The sequence below is a fragment of the Lemur catta genome, chromosome 18 (genome assembly GCF_020740605.2).
Source record: "Lemur catta isolate mLemCat1 chromosome 18, mLemCat1.pri, whole genome shotgun sequence".
NCBI classification, from domain to species: Eukaryota; Metazoa; Chordata; class Mammalia; order Primates; family Lemuridae; genus Lemur; species Lemur catta.
Genome location: NC_059145.1, coordinates 7,077,082 through 7,103,277, shown reverse-complemented (window position 1 = coordinate 7,103,277; position 26,196 = coordinate 7,077,082). Strand labels below are relative to the sequence as shown.

The 26,196-nt window shown below is 37.7% G+C and overlaps 1 protein-coding gene across 2 annotated transcripts in view; it reads left to right on the top strand.

Annotated features, from left to right (window-relative positions):
* The window catches only part of SIMC1 (SUMO interacting motifs containing 1), a 78,332-nt gene that overhangs the window by 33,207 nt on the left and 18,929 nt on the right, over positions 1 to 26,196 (top strand). For both annotated transcript variants that reach the window (XR_006729868.1, XM_045530661.1), the window contains exons 2-7: positions 1,307 to 2,818; positions 5,865 to 6,097; positions 6,874 to 6,943; positions 17,118 to 17,272; positions 22,440 to 22,592; positions 24,446 to 24,574. Coding sequence is in view for 1 of the 2 variants with exons in the window: in XM_045530661.1 (XP_045386617.1) it covers positions 1,307 to 2,818; positions 5,865 to 6,097; positions 6,874 to 6,943; positions 17,118 to 17,272; positions 22,440 to 22,592; positions 24,446 to 24,574 (2,252 nt within the window). In the remaining variant the exon portion in view is untranslated. The remainder of the gene's footprint in view (positions 1 to 1,306; positions 2,819 to 5,864; positions 6,098 to 6,873; positions 6,944 to 17,117; positions 17,273 to 22,439; positions 22,593 to 24,445; positions 24,575 to 26,196) is intronic.

The following is a 26,196-nucleotide window of genomic DNA, read 5'->3' as shown; positions in this document are numbered from 1 at the left end:
GCAGACAACATGATTGTTTATATAGAAAACCCTAAGAAATCTATGAAAAAACCCAAACTACTATGTGAACTTAACAAGTTTGCAGGATACAGGGTTACTATATATGTCAGTAGTATTTATACTAGCAGTGGACAATTGGAAAATGAAATAAAAATGCATTTCCATTTTCAGACCTTGAGTGACCTTTCAGGTATTTATATTCAGTTCAGCTAGCCATTGAGAGCCACCAAAGACAGTGATATATGGCTGCTTCCTAGGATTGAGGTATTAGATTTCACCAAACAGTCCTGTTCACCTGGAAAAATCCTGTTTCAGGATGAGGTACATGCCAGCTTCCCACTTGACCCACCCAGAGTCCTGTGCCCTGCTTTGGTGCTAGTGACAGTAGTAACCATCTGTTGAGAGAAGTAGTGTGGTAGCAGCAATAGTATTGCCAGCCCCAGGGCCCTCACATACCCATAGCAATGACACCCAACCAGGTGAGAAGTCACCTGGAAGGTAGAACAATGTTGTTCTAGGCTCATGGCACAGAGGTTGATTACATTACCTGTGTACTATATCATCAGGCTTTGTGAACTGCCTGATCAATTTGTTGAGGAATGGAAGTAGAGATAGAAAGCTTTCCATTAATTAATCTTGTTAGGGCTCAGACTTACACTATTGGTTTTATAACCCTTATTGTGTTATCTTCTGTATTTGTTGTTAGGCTGATTACATATTGAATGAAGATGTATATTCCTAGGCCCTAGCAGGGAAAGGACACAGATCTGGATTTGAAGGTCTATCTCTGCCACTGAGCAAATAATCTAATCCCTCTGAACTCTAGTTTCCCCATCGGTATAGTGGAGATGATAATGCCTACTTTGTAGTCTTGTGAAAATTAAAGATATCATGTGAAGGCACTCAACACGTTCTTAGCACATAGATTCTCTTATATTAGCTTCACTTCTTGTTTAGCTTTTGTTGTAGATTATCCTGGTGTAGACAAAGTTTGGTTTGTACTTTGTGACTTAAGGTTGGAATACCTCCTACTACTTCCCTTTCCTCCTTAGACCAGAAAAAATTTTCCACTATGCTCCCATGTGCATGTGGCACTTGGATAATTTAAGAAGGTATAGAAATTGACAGATTTGATAATACCAAAATGTTGACCAAAGGAAATATACCATGTTATACAAGATGTTTAAATTATCAATGAAGTGAAATGGTAAAATAATGCTCATCCTTAAAAGCTAAAACTTGCATCTCCTTAGATAAAGCTGAGACTCCCTACTTGACCTCTTCTCTTCTCACAATCCTTCAACAGGACTTTATTGACTTAACTAGAGAAACCAGACCAAGGACAAAGGATCGCAGTGGACTCTGTGTGATTGACCTGACAAGAACTGAAGAAGAAAGTAGACCTATTGCCACTCTTGATTTGACTTTAGAACCTGTCACTCCTTCCCAGAAGGAGCCAACCAGTCTTCAGACATGTCCCAGCCTCTCCGGCAAAGAGATGGTAGAAGGGCGAGTGGACAGGAGCTCTCGACCTGCGGCACGGAGAATCATTAACAGTGATCCTGTGGATTTGGACTTGTTGGAAGAAAATACATATGAAGGTCCCCAACCTCCTACATCCATAAGTGAGGACTCTGTTTACCCAGCGGAGCCAAATTGTAGCACAACCACGTTCAAAGGTGACCTCAACTTCTTGGCAAGGTTACAGCTGTCTTCAGATGTTAGCTCCCTCTCCCCAGCAAGCAATAATGGTAGCAGCAGCAATCAAAGGGCACCCCTGCCATGTCCACAGCAAGATGTGCCTTGCCCACTACAAGCCTTGCCATGCCCACTACGAGCCTTGCCATGTCCATTGAGGGCTTCTCCATGTCCACCACGAGCCTCCTCATGTCCACCACGAGCCTTGTCATGCCCATCACAAACCATGCAGTGCCAACTGCAAGCTTTGCTTCATCCACCTCAAGAAGTGTCATGCCCTCCTCAAGATGTGCCATGCCCTCAGCAGAATATGCCAGCCGCACCTCAAGACACATTATGGCATCCTCAACACTTACCAAACCCACCTCAAGACTGTCTGGGCCTACCTCGAAATGTACCAGGCCCACCTCAAAACACATTATACCCACAAGATGTGGCACACCTGCAAGACATGCCACAGTCACCAGGAAACATGCTGCAGTCACCAGGTGATATGCCACAGTCTCCAGGAGATGCACCTCAGTCACCAGGCAATGTGCCACAGTCACCAAGAGATATGCCACAGTCATCAGGTGATGTGCCACAGTCACCAGTGAACATGGCACAGTCTCCAAGAAACATGCCACAGTCACTAGGTGATATGCCACAGTCACCAGGAGATGTGCCATACTTACTGGGAGACGTGCTACATTCACCTGGAGACATGCTACATTTGTCAAGAGACATGCCACGCTCATCAGAGGACATGCCACACTCACCTGGAGACATGCCTCAATTACCAAGAGACAGGCCTGACTCTCCCCAGAATGATGTACAGAATAGAAACACTCCTATGGATATCTCAGATCCATCCTCTCTGAGCTGCTCTCCCAGCCCACAGTCTCCAGAGTCTGAAACTTCCTTAGAGAAAGTTCCTTGGCTCTCTGTCATAGAAACCCCAGCCAGAAAAGAGATATCACTGTCAGAGCCAGCCAACCCCGGGCCTGCCCAGGTACAAGCACGGACACCACAAGGTGGGCTGTACAACAGACCATGCCTGCATAGGCTGAAGTACTTCCTGCGACCGCCGGTTCATCACCTCTTCTTCCAGACACTAATACCAGATAAAGACACAAGAGAGGTGAGCTAATATATCTTCCCCTAAGGATTAAGTGTCCTATCTGTAGGCCTAGGATAAGGTCAGGATGATTGGAGTACATGCATGAAAGGAGAAGCCAAGTATAAATGAAATGTTTATCTTTCTCCCACTAGTGAAGACCATGCAGTGTGGAGTCAGATCTGGGTTCAAATTTTAGCCCCACACTTAAAAACTGGCACTGTATAAGTTATTTTGCCTTTCTGAGCCTTAGCTTTCCTATATGTAAAATGGAGGTAAAAACATACCTCCAGGGTCATTAAATGAGATAATATATGTAAAGTGCCAGAGTGTCTGACTCATCATAGGTTATATTAAAATTCTTGTCTTCTTCAGCTCCTATCCCTTTACTTTCCCAACGCCCTTATTACAGCTCCCATATCACAGAAATGATACTACTCTTTGTTACTTCAGTGCCTCCAAAATTACTACTCTCTGATTTTGGGGAGGAAATTCAATTTTAAGACTTTAATGGGTATTCTACTTCCCACTGGTCTCCATTGATCTATGAGAACTAAACTAGATATGTAAGAAAAAAAATTGTGGCTAGGAGCAGTGGCTCACACCTGTAATCCCAGCATTTTGGGAGGCCCCAAAATGGGAGGATCACTTGAGGCCAGCAACTCAAGACTAGCCTGGACAACACAGTGAGACCCCATCTCTAAAAAAAAAATTATTTTAATTAGCTGGGTATGATGGTGTGTGCTTATAGTCCTAGCCACTTTGGAGGCTGAGGATCACCTGAACCCAGGAATTTGAAGTTGCAGTGAGCTATGATCATGCCACTGCACTCCAGCCTCAGTGACAGAGTGAGACCCTATCTTTAAAAACAAAAAATTGTATCCAAGTCCCACAATATGAGACTTTTTGTTGTTATCTACACCACATCCCCCATATTAAGAAGATTGGCTTGAAGTAGTTCAAAAAGTCAAAAGGTAAACTCTCTTTGTTTAAGCAGTCATCCGTCTTAGCAAGTGCCAGGCATTCACATTGATTTGGCCTTGGAGAATGACTTTTTTCATCTTGTCTTGTTATGTCTTCTAATATGTATTATTATGTCTTCTCTCTCCACCCGACCACTAGCTCATTCTCTTTTTTCCTGTGGGTTTGCCTCAAGTTGGTGACACATCTGTCCATCATCAAGAGCACTCTTGGGGGACTTGAGAGTTTATCAGTCTTCCATAGTCAAGGCTGTGGTGCTTTGTAGGTGTGGCACCAACACAGAGAAGCTGTCCCCTTTCTGTGTACACATAGCTTGGATTATGAGTTGGCAATTAGGCTACACAAAGTGGATTTTTCTTCTTTATCTTTATTTCTTACCACCTTAAAGAACCTCAGCCACCTACAATACATCTGTAAACCTTTTCTGTCTTTCCTATGATTTCTTTTGGGTTTTTAATAAATATTGAAAAATGTAAATCAATATTGGTCATTTTTCACCCAAAACTCTTCAGCTAGTCCCTCCCACTGCCACTTACCAGCCATTGGCCTTAACTCTTCTGAGTCTTTTTTTAACTCTAAAATAAGAGTCATAATGCTCATATCATAGAGTTGTTAGACTTAAAGGTAAACACATAAAACACATAGCTACCTTTCAGGGCCTATGGTCGTGTTCTATAAATATTGTTCCCTTTAAGGGTATGGACATCAAAATAATTTATAAGCATTTCTCTGTAGATGTCCGTATTTGTAGGCAAAAAATTAATAATATAGGTTCAAGATTATAAAGTGTATCACACGTAAAACCAATCATCAAAGCAAATTTTTGTTCTTCTCTTGTCTTCCTTAGCTCTTAATTCTCAATACATGCCATATACAGTCATGGTCTCTCTCATCAGTGAGCTCAGGGGGAACTTGCAGGTAATTTGAGACATAAGGAAAGCTAACTGGTCTTTTTTTCCTCCAGAAGATTTTCTGGAAGGACAATTCTAGCCATCATTGTTTTACTCTATTAATGCATGCTGTAAGATCTTTGTTTAGTGAGCTATTTTTAAATTAATACTTATTTTCTGATTTTAAAAATAGTGCTTGTTTATTATAAAACATTTTTATGATATATATATTTTTATGATATACCCTTGGTACTATCGGACAGCATTTATTATTGTGAATAATTTGGTGTGTTTTCTTTGCAGTTGCCTTTTTGTACATAGGCATTTTAATTTTTTAATAATTAGAATTTTTAATATATATATTTATTGGTTTTTTGTTTATAGAGAGTAAGAGTTAAGAGGAGGGCTCTGGAGTTATGCCACCTATGTTTGAAACCAGCTCTGCCATTTGTTGCATGACAAATGCTTACTCTCTAGATCTCAGTTTCTCTATAAAATAGTAATAATATGTATTTCTAAAGGTTGTCATAAGAACTAAATGAGGATAAATTAAATGTTCAAAATTGTTATTGCTGTGTTATATTCCTATATCAAGCAAACTTTATAATGTTTTTTTCCTTCTAATTATAAAAGTAATAAGTGCCTATTGTGAAAAAATTAAAAAATACAAAAGAACATATATAGAGAAAATCCATCCCTAATTCCACTACCCACATAGTAGAAAATCACTTCATATATTCTCTTCCAGTCTTTATGTACATATTTTTCAGGAGAAGATGACTTAATATTTACTGTTGTCTTTAAAAAAAAACCAAAATGAGAACTTCTCCTAACAAAATGAATTTAAAACTTATTTCTTATCTATTTTAGTATCTGATAGAGCATTATAACTACCCCTAAATCTCTTGTTACCCTTACCCCAAAATCAACCTAGGCTAGCTCTTAACTCTTTTATATTTTTCTTTCTAGATGCTGTGTTTCATAGATGAAATCACGTTATATGTAGAATTTTGAATTATTTTTTAACTTTATATAAGCTTTTCCCATGTCATTAAAATTTTTTTTAGATAAGACTTTTTTTTAAATTATGAAACATTTCAAATGCATGGAAGACTTTGCTGTCTTCAGCCTATTCTAGAACCTCTTGTTTTTATGTACTATAGAAACCTGTCCTAATTTCCTTCTTTTTATCTCTACAGAACAAAGGTCAAAAATTAGAACCCATCCCTCATCGAAGACTAAGAATGGTGACAAACACCATTGAAGAAAATTTTCCCTTGGGGACCGTGCAGTTTTTGATGGACTTTGTGTCACCCCAGCATTACCCACCCAGAGAAATTGTGGCTCACATCATCCAGAAAATCCTGCTCAGTGGCTCTGAGACTGTGGATGTCCTAAAGGAAGCCTACATGCTTCTCATGAAAATTCAACAGTATGAATCATAACAGCTGGCTGTTGGCAAAACTTCTAGGGAACCTGGACTCAGGGCCCAGCTTTCTCCTGCCTAAACTTTATTCAGCTAGCCATTAGGGAGGGTAACTTAGTATATTAGTGTTATTTGGATTATTAGTGACAAGAAATCTAATACAAATTGGTTTTAATAGCTTGTAAAAGAGAATTTAATTACTCATTTACTGGAAACCTAGAAATAAGATGTGACATGATTCAGTATGCAAAAAATGGTTACCAGGATTCATTTTCCAGCTTTGCTGTGGTGCTGTTTCAGGCTCCACATGTTAGCCCTCCCAGCCTCAGGCTTTTATAACGCTCCCAGTGGGAGAGAGAATCTACTTCCCTTATAGTCACATAAGAGTTTGAAATTGAGTCTTATAGGATTTAATTGACCTAACAGGAGACATTAGCCCATCTTTGATCCAATCACTGAATTGAGGAGAATATCATATTGGCTCAATAAGTCACATGCTTTATCCTGGAATTCTGGTAGGTAAAGCCAGTTTGCTAAAAGTAATAAAGAGTTGGTTTCTTCAAGACAATATTAGAATACTAATGTTTCCCCAAAAGGGGAGTAGATACTGGGTAGCAAAAACAATCAAGTTCTGTTACCCTCAGACTGACATGGTATGGTACCAGAGGGTGGGCAAGAGCACTGAGGATAAGAGGAAACTTCTTCCTTCTATGATCTTCCAGATCCTATCCCTTCTTCCACTAAATTCTCCAGAATTCTAATTGATGTCACTTAACTTTCAGGTTACATCCAGCCAATGCCAAGACAGTGGAGTGGGACTGGAAACTGCTCACCTATGTCATGGAGGAAGAGGTAACATAACAATTATGAGGATGTATCTTCTTCAGAGGAGGTTTTAACTATAAAGAAAAGTGATAGCAAATCTGGTAATAAAGTCCATGCCATATTTCCTCCTGATACTCCTATCCCTGCCAAAAAATGCTTGTTGATGTGCCATCTCCCTATTCAAGATTAAGTACATTCATTTACCCCTCTCCTTCTATGAGATCCCATTAAAAACAATAGTAAATGAATAGAGAAGGTTATAAATCCATGACTGTAAAAATAAGAGGAAGGACAGTAGATTTGAATGAAGATTTGGAAGACCTAAAGAAAATGTAAGAATGATGGCTAATGAAGCCAGACAGAAAAAGGTACAGACTATAATACATGTAGAAGAGGCTGTAGCCAAGGATGGAGGAAATCTTCCCTTTAGAGCACCAGGGAGGTTTTGGACTCAGAAACATAATATATAGTAGAGGGTGGAACTCAGATATGGGCTATAAATGGCTTTTTATTGAAAGTCTGTGGATGAAACTATCAACCTCTTCATTCTTGAGCACAGAAAAATCAGTAGACAGGTTACATACCCTTCAGGCAAAAAGTCAGAGATTTCATTGTCTAAAGAAATTGAATGCACCATCTGAAATAAACAAAGACAGCTAGTGTACAGTTGGTACTCCAGGAATAAAGTCTTCCACATTGTGAACTTTAGTTATCTCCAAGCTTAATTGCCAGCTTTTTGTCTGCTAACCCTAAAGCAGTTGGATAAAACAAAAGATTTTCAACTTAGAATTCTTTATTCAGCCAAACTGTTAAGTGTGAGGGTAGAATAAAAACATTTCCAGATATGCAGGTATTTGAAAATACATCTCCATACCCTATTTCTTAGGAAGTTAGCTGAGGGAGTGTATCAAAGGAATGAGGGAGTAATCAAAAAATAGGGAGGCATCAGATCCAGGGAATACTAGATTTAATTCAGGAGAGTATTGAAGAGAAGTCCCAAGATTACAATGAATAGCAGACCTAGAAAGCAGGTTGGAGTGAAAGAACACAAGACCTTGAGTAAGAATGATCTGAGAGACATCAGCAAGATGGGGGACTAGGAAGCTCCAGACCCTTGTTACCCCATGGAGACACTGAGTTAACAATATATGGACCAGAATATCTGTGAGAATTCTAGAGATAAGTTAAGGAGATACAATGCCCAGGCCAATGCATAACCAAGAAAGTGCTCTATTAAAAGTGGCAGGAAAGTTTATGACATTTATTGCTTAACCAAGTCCCTCCCCCTACCCAGCATAGCATGACACAACCAAGAAAAAACCTCCCATTCCCCAGCTCCTCACTTGGGACAGAAATAAAAGAATGGACCATGCGTCCAATGTGCTAGCTTGTCTGGGGGCTCCCTGAGAGACTGGCTTCTGTCTTGCCAGACTTGGAGCACTGATGGGAACAGTGGCGTAGTTTGGAAACTGCTGAAAATAGGTGAACACTGCAACACGTTAGAACTGCAGAGAGTCTGTAGTTTCATAGGCAAATAGCAAGGGGAGCAAGAGATTAGATTGTGGGTTCCTTAAAAGAAACAGGGACAAGCCACTTGAGGAGTTAAGACAATTAAAAGTACGTTCACAAGTCCAGAGCAAACAACACCAGAAAAAGTCTGAGGTCCAGAACCTCTAGCCAGGCAGATTGGTGAAGGTCTTCCCATACGCAAACCTAGTCTGTAAAGACTAGGAAAGGTGATTATTTTTTCAAGTGCTTAAATCTCAACAAATGATCACAAGGCATGCAAAAACAAAAACAAACAAAAAAAAAAAAGCAGAAAACTTGGCCCAATTAAAGAAATAAAGCTCCAGAAACCAACCCAAAAGAAACAAAGAGAAACAAAAACATATAAAACTCCAAAAACAAAATCCAAATGATCTTACAGATATCAGAACTTCCTGACAAAGAATTTAAAACAACTGTCTTAAAGATAGTCAAGGAGATAAAAGAGAACACAGACAACTAAAATGGAATCATGAAAATGATGCGTGAACAAAATGAGAATTTTTTTTTAAAAAAAGATAGCAACTATAAGAAAGGCCAAACAGAAATTCTAGAGCTGAAACAAATACAATAAATGAATTGAAAAATTTATTAGGAGGTTCAACAACAGACTTGATCAGGCCAAAGAAAAATTCAGTGAATTTCAAGATAGATCATTTGAAATCATTGAGATACAGGAGCAAAAAGTAAAAAAATGAAAAAAATTGAAGAAAGCCTAAGGAACTTGTAGGATCCCATCAAGCAAACCAATATACACTTTGTGGGATTCCCAGAAGGAGAAGAGTGACAGAGAGAGAAAAGGGCAGAGGGTTTATTTGAGGAAATAATGGCCAAAAACTTCCCAAATCTGAGGAAAGAAATGGACATACAAATTAATGAAGCTCAATAACTCCAACTGGGATAAACTCAAAGAAACTCACACCAAGACATGTTATAATCATCAAAATCAAAGACCGAGCCAGGTGCATTGGCTCATGCCTGTAATCCCATTACTTTGGGAGGCCAAAGCAGGAAGATCACTTGAGGCCAGGAGTTTGACACCAGCCTGGGCAACAAAAAGATCCCATCTCTACAAAAAAAAAAAAAGTTTTAAAAAATTGAAAACAAAGAAAGAATCTTAAAAGCAGCAAGAGAAAAATAACTTATACAAGGGGGTTTCTATAAGATTATCAGTGGATTCTCAGCAGAAGCTTTGCAGAACAGAAGGGAGTGGGATGATATATTCAAAGTGAGGAAAGAAAAAAGCAATTAGCCAAGAATACTCTATCCCACAATTGAAGTTAAGTTGTTATCAGGTTAAACTAGGTTGTTAAACTTTAAGATATTTTATGTACTTGCTGTGGCACCCATAATTAAAATATTTATAGCTTATAAACAAAAGGAAATGAGAAAGAAATCAAAGTGTGTTACTACAAAAAAACATCAATGAAATACCAAGGAAGGCAGTAAAAAAAGAAAGGAGAGACAAAAAAGCTATAAGACATACAGAAAACAATTAAAATGGCAATAGTAACTCCTTCCCTATCAGTAATTATTTTAAATGTAAAAAGATTAAACTTCCCAATCACAAAATAAATTGAATGGAGTAAAAACCAGAATCCAACTATATGCCATCTACAAGAGACTCAAGAATTATACATATGCTGAAAGTGAAAAGATGGGAAAAGGTATTCCTTGCAAATGATAACCAAAAGAGAGCAGTAGTGGCTATACTAATATAAGACAAAAAGACTTTAAGTCAAAAACTTACAGGAGACAAAGAAGAACATTAAATAATGATAAAAGTCAATTTACCGAGAAAGTATAACAATTATAAATACACGTGTATTAAACATCAGACCCCCTAAATATTCAGCAAACATTGACAGTTGAAAGGAGAAATAGACAGCAACACAACAATAGTGGATTTCAATACCCTATTTTCAATAAAGAATAAAACAACCAGACAGAAGATCAATAAGGAAATAGAGGACTCGAACAATACTCTATAGGCCACTTGAACATAGACATACATAGAACATTTCACCCAACAACAGCAGAAAATGAATTCTTAAGTATACATGGAACTTTCTCCAGAAAGACCACATGTTGGGCCAGAAAACAAGACTTAGAAGATATAAAAAGATTGATGTTATACCAACTATCTATTCCAGTCACAGTGGGATGAAATTAGAATATCAGTAGCAGAATGATAACTACAAAATTCACAAATGTGTGGAAACTAATCAAGACACTCATAACCAATGGGTCAGAGAAGAAATCACATGGGAAATTAAAAAATACCTTAAGACAAATGAAAATGGAAACAAATGAAAATACAAAACTTATGGATGCAGCAAAAGCAGTGCTAAGAGGGAAGTTACAGCTATAAATGCTTACATTTAAAAAGGAAGAAACATCTCAAACCAACAGCCTAACTTTATACCTCAAGAAAGTAGAAAAAGAAGAAACTGAACCCAAAGTTAACAGAGGGAAAAAATAGTAAAGATTAGAGCAGAGATAGAGAGTACATTACAACTGATGCCACAGAAATAAAAAAGATTATAAGAGAACACTATGAACAATTGTATACCAATAAATTGGGTAACCTAGAATAAATGGATTAATTCCTAGAAACACACAACCTGCCATGATTGCCTTATGAAGAAATAGAAAATCTGAGCAGACCAATAACTGGTAAGGAGATTGAATCAGTAATCAAAAACTCCCAAGATGAGAAATCCAGGTCCAGATCGCTTCACTGGAGAATTCTAACAAACATTTAAAGAATTAATATCAGTCCTTCTCAAACTCTTCTAAACATTTGAAGAGAAGGGAACATGCCTTAACTCATCTGGTGAGGCCAGTATTACCCTGATAAAAAAAGCAAACAAAGAAACTGTAAGAAAACTACAGACCAATATATCTGGTAAATATTGACGTAGAAATCCTCAAAAACTAAAGCTGAATTCAACAGCACATGAAAGGGATATCCCTTGTTATTCATAGGAAACTGGTTTCAGGACTTCCCTTAGATACTAAAATTCACAGGTATTCAAGTCCCTTTTATAAAATGACATAGTATTTGCATATAACTATGAATATTCCCTTGTATACTTTAAATCATCTCTAGATTACTTATAATACCTAATACAATGTAAATAATCGTATCCTGCATTGTTTAGGGAATAATGATTTAAAAAGTCTGTAAAGATGCAAATATTTTTTCTAATATTTTCAAATCATAATTGGTTGAATCCATGGATGTGAAACCTACAGATACAGAGGGCCTACTGTACACCATGAACAAGTGAGATTTATTCCTGGAATGCAAAGATGGTTCAACATATGAAAATCAGTGTAATATGCAATATTAACAGAATGAAGGACAAAAACCACGATTATCTCATTTGATGCAGAAAACACATTTGACAAAATTCAATACCCTTTCATGATAAAAACACCAAACCTAGAAATAGAAGAAAACCACCTCGATATAATAAAGGCCATATATGAAAAGCCCACAGCTAACATCATACTCAGTGGAGAAAGACTGAAAGCTTTTCCTCTAAGATCAGGAACAAGATAAACATGCCTGCTTTCACCACTTCTGTTCAACATGGTATTGGCGGTCCTATACAGAGCAATTAGGCAAGAAAAAATAATAATACTAAAAGGCATCCATGATCTTATATGTAGATAAGAAAATCCAAAAACTCCACAAAAATATTAGTAAATGAACTAATAAGCAAATTCAGCAAAGTGGCAGGATAAAGAATCAACTCACAAAACTCAGTTGCATTATTGTAAACAATGAAAAATTTGAAAAGGAAATTAAGAAAACAATTTGATTTGCAGTATCACCAAAAAGAATAAAATACTTAGGAATAAACCTAACTAAGGAAGTGAAAGACGTGTACGCTTAAAACTACAAAACATTGTTAAAAGAAATTAGATGCCAATAAATGGGATGCCCAATATTCATGGGATGGGAGACTTATGTTGTTAAGATGTCAACACTACTCAAAGTGATCTACAGATCCAATACAATCCCTATCAAAATCCCCATGGCATTTTTCACAGAAATAGAAAAATCTATCCCAAAATTCATATTGAATCCCAAGGGAAACCAACTTTTCATCTTACAAAAGTTGATATCTTGCAAGGGACACCAAATAGCCAAAAACAATCTTGGGGAAAAAAGAACAAAGTTGGAATTTTCATACTTCTTGACTGTAAAATATATTATAAAGCTACAGTAATGAAAATAGTGTGGAACAACCATAAAGGTAGAAATATAGACATATGGAATAGAATAGAGAGCCCAGAAATAAACATTTGCACGTATGGCAACACGATCTTCAATAATGGTACCAAGGTCACTCAATGGCAAAAATACAGTCTCTTCAAGTGGTTTGGGAAAACTGGATATCCCCATGCAAAAGAATGAAGTTGGACCCTTATCTCACACTTTATACAAAATTTAACTCAAAATGGATTCAAGATCTGAATATAAGATCGAAACCTAGTAAACTCAGAAGAAAGCATGAGGGAAAGCTTCATGACATTGGATTTAGCACTGATTTCTTAAATATGACACCAGAAGCACAGACAATGAAAACAAAAATAGACAAATGGTACTACATCAAACTTTGAAACTTCTATGCATCAGTAGTGTGAAACAATAAAAATAAAAAATAGAAAAATAGAGTAAAACAATCAAGAGTGAATAGGCAACTTATGGAACAGGAGAAAATATTTGTAAACCATACATCTGATAAGGGTTAATATCCAGAATATATAAAGAATTCCCAAAACTCAACAACAAATAACCCAATTTATAAAAAGGCAGAGGACTTATATAGCTATTTCTCCAAATATGATATGCAAATGGCCAATAAACATCTGAAAAAATACTCAGATCAAAACCACGATGCAGGCTGGGGACAATGGCTTACTCCTGTAATCCTAGCACTCTGAAGGCCAAGGCAGGAGGATTGCTTGAGCTCAGGAGTTCGAGACTAGCCTGAGCAAGAAAGAGACCCTGTCTCTACAAAAAAAAACCAGAAAAATTAGACAGGTGTGGTGGTGCACACCTGTAGTCCCGGCTGTTCTGGAGGCTGAGACAAGAGGATCACTTCAGCCCAGGAGTTTGAGGTTCCAGTGAGCTATGGTGGCACTACTGCACTCTAGCCTGGGTGACAAAGTGAGACCCCACCTCAAAAAAAAAAAAAGCAAAAAAGCAAAGATAGAAAATAAGTGTTGCCAAGGATGTAGAGAAATTGGAACCCTTGTGCACTCTTGATGGGAATATCAAGTATTAATAGTATAACTGCTATGAAAAACAGTGTGGCAGTTCCTCAGTAGAATTACCATATGATCCAACATTCCCACTTCTGGGTATATATGCAAACAAATTGAAAGCAACTTCTCAAAGATATTTACATACCCTTGTTCATAGCAGCATTATTCACAATAGCCAAGAATTGAAGCAACCCATATATCCATAGTTGGATGAATGGATTAACAAAATATGGTATATTCATGCAATGGAATATTAATTCTGTGTTAAAAAGGAAAGAAATCCTGTCACATGCTACAACATACATGATCCTGTAGGACACTATGCTAAGTGAAATGTGCCAGTTCTCTAAGGGACAAATACTATGTGATTCTTCTTATATGAGGTATCAAAAGTAGTTAAATTCATAGAAACAAAAAGTAAAATTGTGGTTACCAGGGGCTGGAAGGAGTAAGAAATGGGAAGTTGTTGGTCAATAGATACAGGGTTTCAGTATTGCAAGATGAAAAGTTGAGATCTTTTGCATGACTAGGAATATACAAACTTAACACTACTGAACTGTACACTTAAAAAATGGTTAAGATGGTAAATTAAATGTTACATGTTTTTTACCATAATTAGAAAAAAAATTTTAAAGAAAACAACAGCAAACATTGGCAAGAATGTGGAGAACAATAAGTCTCATACATTGCTGGTAGGAAATGGTAAAGTTAAACATAAATTTATCATTTAACCTACCCCACTTCTAGATATAGACCCAAGAAAAATGAAAACATGTCAACCAAAGACTTACATGTGAATATTCATATCAGCATTATTCATAATAGCTGAAAAATGAAAATAACTCATGTCCCTGAACTAGTAAATGAATAAACAAAATGGAATTCTATTCAATAATAAAAAGGAGTGAGCTGTTGATACGTGCTATCACACAGAGGAACCTCAGAAAACATTAAGCTAAGTGAAAGAAACCACACACAAAGCATCACATATTGAATAATTCTATTTATATGAAATGTCCAGAAAAAGCAAATCTAGAGAGACAGTAGATGAGTAGTTGCCTTGGGCTGGGGGTTGGAAAGGGAATTAAACTGTGAATGGGCATGAGGGATCTTTTTAGAGTGATGAAAATGTTCTAAAAATAGATTGTGGTGATGCTTGCACAACTTAGTTTGCTACAAATCATTGAAGGGTACATTTAAAATGGTTGAATTTTCTGGTATGTCAATATAGTTGTTTTAAAAAAATTTTTTAAACTATCCACCAGGCCAGGCGCAGTGGCTCACGCCTATAATCCTAGCACTCTGGGAGGCTGAGGCGGGCGGATTGTTTGAGCTCGGAAGTTCAAGACCAGCCTGAGCAAGAGCGAGACCCCGTCTCTACTAAAAATAGAAAGAAATTATGTGGACTGCTAAAAATACATATAGAAAAATTAGCCGGGCATGGTGGCGCATGCCTGTAGTCTCAGCTACTCGGGAGGCTGAGGCAGGAGGATTGCTTGAGCCCAGGAGTTTGAGGTTGCTGTGAGCTAGGTTGACTCCACGGCACTCACTCTACCCCGGGCAACAGAGTGAGACTCTGTCTCAAAAAAAAAATAATGATTAAATAAATAAATAAATAAAATAAACTATCCACCATTCTTGAGGAGTTAAAAGAAGTATGTTATGATAGCGGTCAATAAAGGGAGGGGGGAAAAAAGGAACTGTAGGAAAAAAAAAACTTCACAAAAAAGGAATGATTTTCTTAGTATACTGTATAGATTTCCAGTATAGTAAATAATTTTAACATAGTCCTGATACTGTAAGCACTAGTTATAACATTTAGAATCAATTTACATACAAAGCATAGGAGACCATTTTATTAGCCATGACAATGTAAAATGAAAAGTATAGAAGATACAGGTTAAGAGTTGAAAAGGGGTAAGATCTCTAACAATAGTAGGGCTGTTACAACATTCTTATCTTCCCAAGTGGGGAGTCAAGAGATACTGTCTATAGATGGTGGAGATATAGTTATTTTGGGAAGAGAAGAGGTGTGGATTTGGCCTAAGTGAGTTAAATCCTTATCTAGCATAGTAGAAACCAACAGGTAATATCTACAGATGATAAATCAAGAAATAGCAATAAAAGCCTTATTTCTTTAGAAATGTTTAGAGTGACTTTTAGAAGAATGTGTTAAAAATTATTCCCTCTAGGGTACTGGCGAAGACAGTGGTAGAGAGTGGTGTCAGTAGAAGATTTTCATAGCAAGTCTAGCACAAGTATTATACTTGATTTTTTTTAAAAGTATCAATTATTAAAAATTAGAGAAAAATACACATGTTCAGAAGACAAAGATATCTTAGTGTCACCTCCCCCCAAAAAAGAAAGAAATGGTATGTGCTTGGAATGGTTATATGTTTCCTGCTGACTGAACCATATCTTGGTCCATGAGTTTATGTTCCCAGAAAATATACCTACCCCCTGGAGTTTGAAAGTTCCCACATAGTCCAGAAACAGTTTGGTGCCTTCCTATTCTGTGAAGTTTCAAAGCCTGAGCTCCTGAGCTCCCAGCGCTTATCTTCTAGTAAAGGGAAACCAACAAATTGTGCATGCCTGCCAGCTATGTAACAGGTAAGGTCTATCTGTGGTAAGGTCAGAATTATCCCCATGAGACTCAGAGGAGTTAAGTAAGAGAAATTAAATAAGGGATGGAGCTAGGTTTAAAACAAACAACAACAAAAACGTAAGATCTGTGTTCCACCGAAGCCCATGCTCTTTACCTGTGTCAGTTAGGATTGTTTCACCTGTAACAGAATACCCAACTCAGACTTGCCTCAACAATAAGGACATGTATCAGCTCATATTACCGAAAGTTCAGCAGTAAGGTGGACATCATGGTTGTTTGGTCCTGTAGCTCAGCAGAGTCATTAAAGAACCAACTTCTCTCTCTGTTCTGCTAAGTTTTGGGTTTATCCTAAGGTTTATAGGTTCATTGAGAGAGACTGACTTCACATGGCTGTCTCTAGATCAAAAGTTCTATAATCCTAGAGACTCCAGCAGACCTCCGGTTACATCTTAGCTGTTAGGAAATTCTAATTTCCTAAAAGATTCCTAATCATTTGAGTAAGTAAATTATTTTTAATCCTTAGAAACCAAAAAAAAAAAAAAAAAAAGGTTTCTCAGACCTTATAGGATATCATTCTTTTAGCAGTTGCCCTATCTGTCCTCTTTTGTAATGACCTAGACTACCTGCTCTCTCCCAGGACCCTCTATTTTAGGTACAGACACATTTGTTGACTTGTGGCCTTCTCTTGGACTTAGTATTTAAGAGTGCCCAATGCTTACTGTCATCCAGGAGATTGAAAAGACTGACTTCACATTCATTTTCCCACAGGGACAGACTCTGCCTGGGCGAGTCCTTTTTCTGCGTTATGTAGTACAGACCCTTGAAGATGACTTCCAGCAGATCCTGAGGAGGCAACGGCAGCACCTGCAGCAATCCATTGCAAACACTGTGCTGTCTTGTGACAAGCAGCCCCACAATGTCAGGTAACCAGCCACCTGAGCCCTGGGATGACGAGGTAGTAGGTATAGGTGGGCAGCTGCTGAAGGCTAGAGAATATCAGGTGGACAAGGTTTTCTAGTCACTAGATAGTATAACAAGGATAATTATTAAAATCAAAAAAAGAAACCCTCTCTGCACCAACAATATGGCAGGTACCATAGCTTGAGTGATTTTTGTTTCAATACTATTGACTTCCTTTGGTCTATTTAAGTATTGTCCAAACAACCTTGTGAGATCTAAGGGAAAAACGTGTGTAAAACTTTTGTGGCTTTTATTAACCTAGATTTATTTCTATCACCCTGAAAACTCAGTATAAATCTCATTTGTCACTACTAGTTTATGAAAAGTAATATTATGGCAATAGGTCATGTGGCTGACAGTAAGGTACCATAGATAGTAAGCATGTGTTCTTTCTTCCGAGAATTAAGGTCAGAGTTTCTGGAAGCTTCAGAGTGTGGAACTACTATGTGTTTATACCAAAGGGGTGGGGAATGATTTCTAGGATGGGGATCTAAGGCTGGAATTTTTCTCTTGGATCTACAGATGGTCCCCAACTTAAAAAGGTTTGACTTAAAATTTTTCAATTTTATATTGGTGCAAAAGCAGTACGCATTCAGTAGAAACTGTACATCAGGTACCCATGCAACCATTCTGTCTTTCACTTTCAGTGCAGTATTCAATGAAATTACATGCAATAGTCACCAAAAAGTCAGCACTTTATTATAAAATAGGCTTTGTATTAGAAGATTTTGCCCAACTGTAGGCTATTGTAAGCATTTTGAGCACATTTAAGGTAGGCTAGGCTAAGTTATGGTGTTCAGTAGGTTAGGTGTATTAAATGTATTTTCAACTTATGATGGATTTATCACGATATAACCCCATTGTAAGTTTAGGAGCCTCTGAACACTCCTCGCTTTTTTGGAAATGGTTCTTACTAGAATAGTGTAACAGCATCTCTTTGTTTAGAGCATCCTTGAAGCTCTTCCACTCTTTTTTACTTTCCCACATGTTCTTATATATTTGTTGAGAATATTTTTCACAGGCCATTGTGGGATATTGACTATTATAACTCTTCCATTAAAAAAGGAAGAAGTTTCATTGTGTTTTGGGCATTGGTCAGTTTTTGCCCCATTAGTTTGCATGCCCATATCCATTTTCCTATATGTGGCATTTTACCTAAAGTTTAAATGTTAATAATTATAGGAATAGAAAAATCAGTAAGTAGAGAATCTACAAAGAACAGAGGACAGTTGGTTTTAAAGTGAAAAATAATAATTTAAATAATGAGAACAATTCTATCTACCATTATGCTTTGTGAGCTTGGCTTTAGAGTGAGTGGCAGATGGAAGACATGACCCACTGTTCTCTTAGTTGCTTTCATTTCCATCCCTCCTGGTGTGACCCTCTCGCTGTACAGAGTGACTCTTAGGTTTAAAGATAGGCATGGAGAGGGTGTATTTATAGCCTCTAAATGCAAGCCAGGTCCTCTGTTTTGTGCTCAATCAATGAAAAAAGTCATTTGTTCTAGCTGTAAGGAAAACAAGCTATCTTTGATTTATTAAGAGATGAATATAAGATTGAAGTGGTGATGACATGAATGTCTGCATATACTTATCTAAACTCATCAAACAAAACCCTGGCAATTTATTGTATGTAAATTATACATCGAAGAGGATTTAAAAAAAAAATGCTAAGTCAGTCTCTATATGACCCCCTCTTAAGGGATTTTCTTCTCTTTATTTCATTTTTAACTATACATACAAAGATAAACTAGTTCTACAAGATTTAAGAAACACTTGTCTCCAGGTCCCCTCACCTGCATTTCCCTTTCCCAGCTCTTAATTGATTCTTTTGATATTCACCTCCATATGGTGAAATAACATAGGTGTGTTTCTACTTCTTGATTTTCCGGTGTTAGCCATTATCTACTGACTTCCTGCGTGAAAGATTAGGAGTTAACTCTTTTTCCTCCCCACCTTCCCACATCACACACACACCCATTTCCCAGCCCCTGTATCATTAATATAGTCATATCTTTTTTTTTAATAGACAGTCATTCTGTCACCCAGGCTGAAGTACAGTGGCACAATGACAGCTAACTGTAAATCCACCTCCTAGGCTTAAGTTTTCCTCCTGCCTCAGCCTGTAGCTGGGACTATAGGCATGCACCACCACACCCAGCTGATTTTGCAGTGTTGCCCAGGCTGATCTTGAACTCCTGACATCAAGCAGTCCTCCTGCCTTGGCCTCCCAAAGTGGTGGGATTATAGGCATGAGCCACTGTACCAAGCCCATAATTTTTTAAAATCAATATTCAAAGTTTCTGTTACTTTGACTATGTAGACTACTCAGAATTTAACCAAGTACTATGATTACTTTTCCTTTATTCATACCTTTTTGTTTTTCCTAGAGTTAATAATTGTTGTATTTTTAGTTTTCTTGCTTTCTTTGTGCAAATCAGAAGTCAACCCCAAATTCTGTCCTCTTCCAGTCTTCTTCATTGTAAATGTGAGTGTTCCCTTTACCTCTTTCCACTGTTGGATGACTTACTTGTCCTATGTCTTTCTCTTTCTTCGTTTTTACTCTCTTGTGTTAAGCAATCAGTCTCTACTAGCTTTCTAAGAAAGGTGTATGGGAAGCAACGTTTTTGAGACCTTGAAATAACTTTTCTACAGAACATTGAAGGAAATCTTCCTTTGTCTTCTGGCTCCCAGAATTGCTGTTAAGATGTCAGAAGCTATTTTGAGTACTTATTCTCTAAATGTGCCCTGGTTTTTTCCTCTGGAAGTCGGCAAAGCTCTTTTTGCCCACTAGACTTGTTGAAGGTCTATATTCGTCCATTGTGTTGGGCTTTCAGTAGACCATTTCAGTCTGGGAAAATATCCTTCATATCTCTTTATATCTGATAAATAGGGTTTTTCATTTTTGTTATTGTGTTTCCAATTTCCAAGAGCTCTTTTTTTTCTGTGTTCCTTATTGAAATTAATAAATAGTATTATGTTCTTGTTTTCTTCTTTCCTAGATCTATATCATCTCATATCTTTGATGATTTTCATTTTTATTTGTTTTCTAATTCTCTGCATAATATCTGTTTTCTTTACATTGCCTTTTGTTGTTTGTTTTTGCTATTTTGGTCTCTATCTCTTATGTTTGAAGTTTTCCATAGATGTCTGATAAACCTTGGTAGTCTATCCATGTATAAAGGTGGCAGACTCAAAAGAAGCTCTGAGGACATGGGAGGACTTGTCATTTCTGCACTTCCCTGTAGGTGGAACTAGTTTTCCATTTTTTTTTTTTTCCCCCTAGAGACAGAGTCCAGGCTGGTTTCAAAAGCCTGAGCTCAAGTGATCCTCCCACCTTAACCTCCCAAAGTGCTGGGATTACAGGTGTGACACCACACCTAGCCTGGTTTTCCATTTCTAAGAAAATCACTCAAGTCAATGTCTTCAGGTCTTTCCTCTTGGGACTGTTTGGGTTTTCCACAGAAGACTTCTAATCTCCTACATGAATGATAGAGACTGGAACTTCAGGTTTTTGGAAGATAAGTGTGGGAAGATGGCAAGGGTCTCTGCATTGAGCATGCGTATGTTCATTTAGTGTCCCTCTTTGCCCTGGTGCCGTTGCCTCCAAGCTATGCCTCGTATCCCAGTCCAGAGACCCTTTGTTTTACCTCTTCACAGAGTCTACCTGTAGTCTGAAGGGTTGGGGAAAAAGACCTAGGGGTCTGAAAATTTCTTAAACAGCTTTCACGCCATCCAATTTATTTTAACTTACACCCCTTCACCCTCACTTCAGAGAAACCTAGTGCTGCCACTTGCAGAACTTACTGAAGATTTTTTTTTTTTTTTAGTAAATAGAATTAAATAGGATTGTTGTTCTCTGCTGTTGGCTTAGGATTCAGCTTCCTCAATTCTGCTAAGTCAATTAAAATTTATCTCTTTACCAAAGTCATAGACTTGGATTAAAGATCATTCTTAAAACATGACACACTTGATTTATTTGCTTAGTTACTTAGTTATCTTTAATTTTGTAATCAGCATCTCTTAACCTACCCCCGAATCAAAGACGAGGACCTTGACAATTGCCTACCTCTAACCACACACCAACCCCCATCTCCCACCTTTGTCCCTCCCTGTGCCCAAGGTATTCTCCATCCTGCATATTAACCATTTCATTCCTTGCCTTTCTTTTTTTCCTTAAAAATGTTTTGGAAATATTTCTTTCCTTTCTATGTACTTTTATTGTATGTACATGTGTTCCTATAAAGTATATATTTTAATTTTAGTCTCTTTTATCTTTATATTAAAAGACATCATGTTGTATGTAATCTATTGAGAACTTTATTTTTCACTTAATATTTTATAGTACTAAGATTTGTCCGTATTGTTGCCTGTCACAGCATATTCATTTTGACTACTATGTAATATTCTATTTTGTGAGTATAGTTCATTTGCCTTCCATCTTAAATAAGATTTCACTGCTATTGTCTCCTCTCCTCCCCTTCCTTATAGATATTTTTTTTAAGTATTTACTGTAATATTAGTGGGGTTTTAGGAGGGAACAAAATTAGATATGTGTATTCAATCTACCATTTTTACCTGGGTTACCTAAGTGATCATCAAAAAGTAATTTTGACTATATGAGATGTTCTTACCGTACCAACTTTTAGAGATTAAGCTGTGTATATAGTATGACTCCACTGCACATACTCTAAACCTTAGTTATTAGAATTAACAGATGACACCTAATAATAGAGAGCCAGCAAGGACTTCTGTGGTCATCCAGTCCAACTTTCCACCTGGCCAGGAAGTCACAGATAGTGCTCTTTGACCTTGCAGTTACCTTTCAATAATTCTAACTGAAAGAAGAATGTTGATTTTTTAGTTAGCTTTTTAGCCTTACTGTAATTAAATATGGGGTTTCACTAGATTTAAATATTAAAAATAACCTAAGGGCCCCCTTTGTTGCCTTTAGGGAAATCTAGGGATCTGGGAGCTCAGATTAAGGCTGTAGTCCAGAACATCATAAATACAACAGAAGTTTAAACCTCTTCTTTTGTTTTTTTTTTTGTTGTTGTTGTTCTTTTTTTTTTTTTCCTGCCCAGGAAAAGAAAAAATAAACCTTTTCCTTCTTATCCTTTTTCAATTGCAGGGATGTTATCAAGTGGCTGGTCAAAGCAGTGACTGCAGATGGATTAACTCAGCCCCCAAATGGGAATCAAACCTCTTCAGGAACAGGAGTCTTGAAAGCCAGCAGTAGCCACCCTTCTTCCCAGCCTAACCTGACAAAGAACACCAATCAGCTGTAAGGGGGCAGGCAGAAGTTGTCTTTCCCGGGCTATTGGGATTTAGTGTTTTAGAGAGCAGCACCACTCCCTAAGAGTTGCTTCCCTCAAATTAACAAGATCTTGTAACACAGGCTAATTCTTATTAAAGGCTTAGTTTAACTAAATGCTACATTCTAATTCCAAAGTAGAACAAAAGCAGGTGCTTTCACCCCTAGATGAATAGGACTCCACAAAGTTAGTACAAAGTCACAAAGCAGAAGTGAAAAAAAAGCTAAAGGACACTGCACTTCCTTTCTTGGATTCTAAGAGACAAAAAGGGTTACAGCTACTCATCACTTGAGGTAGCCACTGACATAGAGGAGTGGTGGGTAGCGGTGTTCCAGCAACCTCAAGTCCTCAAGGACCCTGTGTTTATCTCCCCTAGTCCTAGAAGGAAAATAGCAGTTCAACCTGCAGGTTCCAACAGGTCAAGGTAGATCTCATTGCCACAGACTGCACTGGAAAGAGATTCATGGCATTTCTTTTATGGAGTTAAGAGTGGTCTTAGCTTTTTTTGAGAAATGCCAGGATTTTAGAGGCTGGGGCTGCCCTTATACAAGTGACCTAGTATTACATGCCAATCATATATATTGTTAAAAACCAGTCACACTTGACATTTCAAATATAGCATTTGTGCCTGAATTCACAATGTTATGCTATAATCTGCTTGTACCTACCTGATTTATAAAGCCTACAGATTTCAACTAATTTAGGAGACAATATTTTATCTAAAGGGGGAATGTTTCTGAACAATGAAGCATTTTCTTGGAGAAGGCCCTAAAGTGAGGTTATCTCAGAGGTACCATATACAAACCCAAGAGGGAGGCAAATACTGTTCCTTCAATGGAAGCTGATCTCATAATAATAATCATAATAAATTGGTTATAAGTAAATATTAGCAGAAATAACAATAGGCCCCCTAAAAGTCAATTTTATGATGATCTTATCAACAACAGTTATAGGTGCTACCATTTATCATTAAGGAGTGCCTATCTGCCAGATATTTTACACATCGCTCACAACTTTATGAAATGCATGATATTCTTCCCCTGTTTTATAGATGATAATGCTTAGACTCAGAGTTAGTAACTTGTCTAAGGTTGAACAGCTTATTGTACAGCCAGAATCTGATGCCCAAGCCCCTAGTCTGGTCCACCTATTGTCACTGGCTGCAGATTTTCTAAAAACAAAGCCCTTCCTTCCATCACAAATAATACATGTCAGAAAAGGCTGATATCATGCCAGCCTTACCTTTCTGAGGGGTTTCCTGGATTCCTACATCAGGAATGCCATATCAGACTGGGTCTCTCCCACAGTAGGCTGAATGGGAGAGAAGGTCAGGTTCCACCAGCAAAAGTTCTGAGACTGAATTTAGAAACTATTGTAAAGGAAACAGTAACAAGAAAAAACTATATGGCAAATACATATTTCCTCCTGTATCAAAGAAATTGAAATAATTTTTAGTCACTCTGAACCTGTTTCATCATCTATAAAATAGGGAAATTGTAGGTCAGATGATCCTTAAAGTTCTCGAGATCCTTAAGATTGTGTGGTACTATTTTTGAATTTAAAAGCAGCTTGCTTTTGCAGCTCAACCCCAGGTTCTCAGAGGTTCAGATAGTATGATCTGGCAAAAGGGATTCAGGTAGGTGAAACTGCTAAATGAAAGCATGCTGATGGCTTGAGTAGTTCTCCCTGACCTTGTGTGTGCTTTACAAGATCCTTTAGTAGTCTCTATTCTTGATGTACACTGGTGGGGACCTCCTCCTAGCCACAGGGTGGCTCCTTGCCAGACCCTCCCACTCATCTGTGTCTTATGTTCTGGACTCAGGATTGTGTGCCAGCTTCAGAGGATGCTATCCATAGCCGTGGAGGTGGACAGGACCCCCACCTGCAGCTCCAATAAAATTGCTGAGATGATGTTTGGATTTGTGCTGGACATTCCTGAGAGGAGTCAGAGGTGAGTCTTAGTTTTTCTGGAGGGAAAAGAAACCTTTAGGAAGTCATTTTTCTTAAATTAACTTTTCTATCTGTCCTGCCTGCTGGTAACAGAATTTCACAAGAGAAAATTACAAGCTTAAAAAAAAAAGAAAGGAAAAGAAAATTTCTAACTAGTTAAAATAGGAAGAAAGCGGTAATGGGATTGTTCCTGTCTCTTTGATTTTTTTAAGGAAGGAGGTTCTCAACTAATTGTTATTATTTGCAGCTAAGGCATAATTTCTTGGGAAGAGGCAGGGTACCCCAAACAGAGCATAAATTTCCCTACCTTACCCATTTCACTAAAGACTTACTCATCCTTCAAGATTCAGCTGTTAAGCACTACCACCTTCTCTGATCTTCATCCATAGGGCCTGGCATAAGTGTTCGCTGAATGCTTGGTAGATGAATGAAGTAGACATGTCCAATATTAGGGGACAGAGAAGTGACCCATTGAAGACAATTGGACCTGTAGAATGAGTGCCCAGATAGTAAGAATAAGGAATTCAGTTTCTCTAAGCATAAATTAGTAAAGTATTTTATTAGGAGGAGATAAAGAAATAAAGATTTTGGCTAGGACCAATGATTCCTTCCTTGAACCAGTAATTTTAAAATCCAGAGGAAGAAAAATAAATTGGAATGAATATGAATTTATAAACAATTGCTGGTAAGGTGAATAACTATGAGAAAGCTAATGTAAAGTGGTGACACTTGGGAAATTATGGTGTATATTTGTCTTCAGTGCCCCTCCATTAGCTAAATGCTTGCTTCCCATCCGGGTCCCTAAGCTCCCATCTGGCAACCAAGACTACTCTTGTGCAGCTCTGGTTTCTTCTATTATAAAAAAATGTCATACCACAGAGTACTGTAATAGGACTTAATTAAAATACCCTACTAAGATTAAGACAAACATTTAGTGAGTTCCTACAATGTGTCAGCCATTGTCGCATTAATTATATCATTTATTTTCATGAAACCTTATAACATTATCCCATTTAACGAATAAGAAAAATACTCAAAGAGGTGACGTTAACTAGCCCAAGGTTGTACAGCTAAACAGATTTGGAATCCAGATTTAAGTCTGGGGCTACTTAAACCCAAATTCATTATTCAAAGGAGGCAGTATGAGAGTGGATGTGGTGGCTCACACCTGTAATCCTAGCACTTTGGGAGGCTGAGGTAGGAGGATTGCTTCAGGCCAGGAGTTCAAGACAAGCCTAAGCAAGAGTGAGACCCTGTCTCTACAAAAAATAGAAGAATTTGCCAGCCAGGGGTGGTGCATGCCTGTGGTCCCAGCTACTTGGGAGGCTGAGGCAAGAGGATTACTTGAGCCCAGGAGTTTGAGGTTGCAATAAGCTATGATGACACCACTGAACTCTAGCCTGGGTGACTGTGAGACCCTGTCTCAAGAAGAAGAAAAAAAAAGACTGCAAAGAAGGCAGTATGTTGTAGTGGTTAGACAGAAGAAAGTACATATAAATGCCATGCTTGCTCTAATATGTTGTCAGAAGTATTTCATTTGGGTCCAACTCCCATACCTCTCATTTATGTAGGCTGAGATTCTGGAGACAAATGGGTAATCTAAGGAATGAGTAACTAAGTATC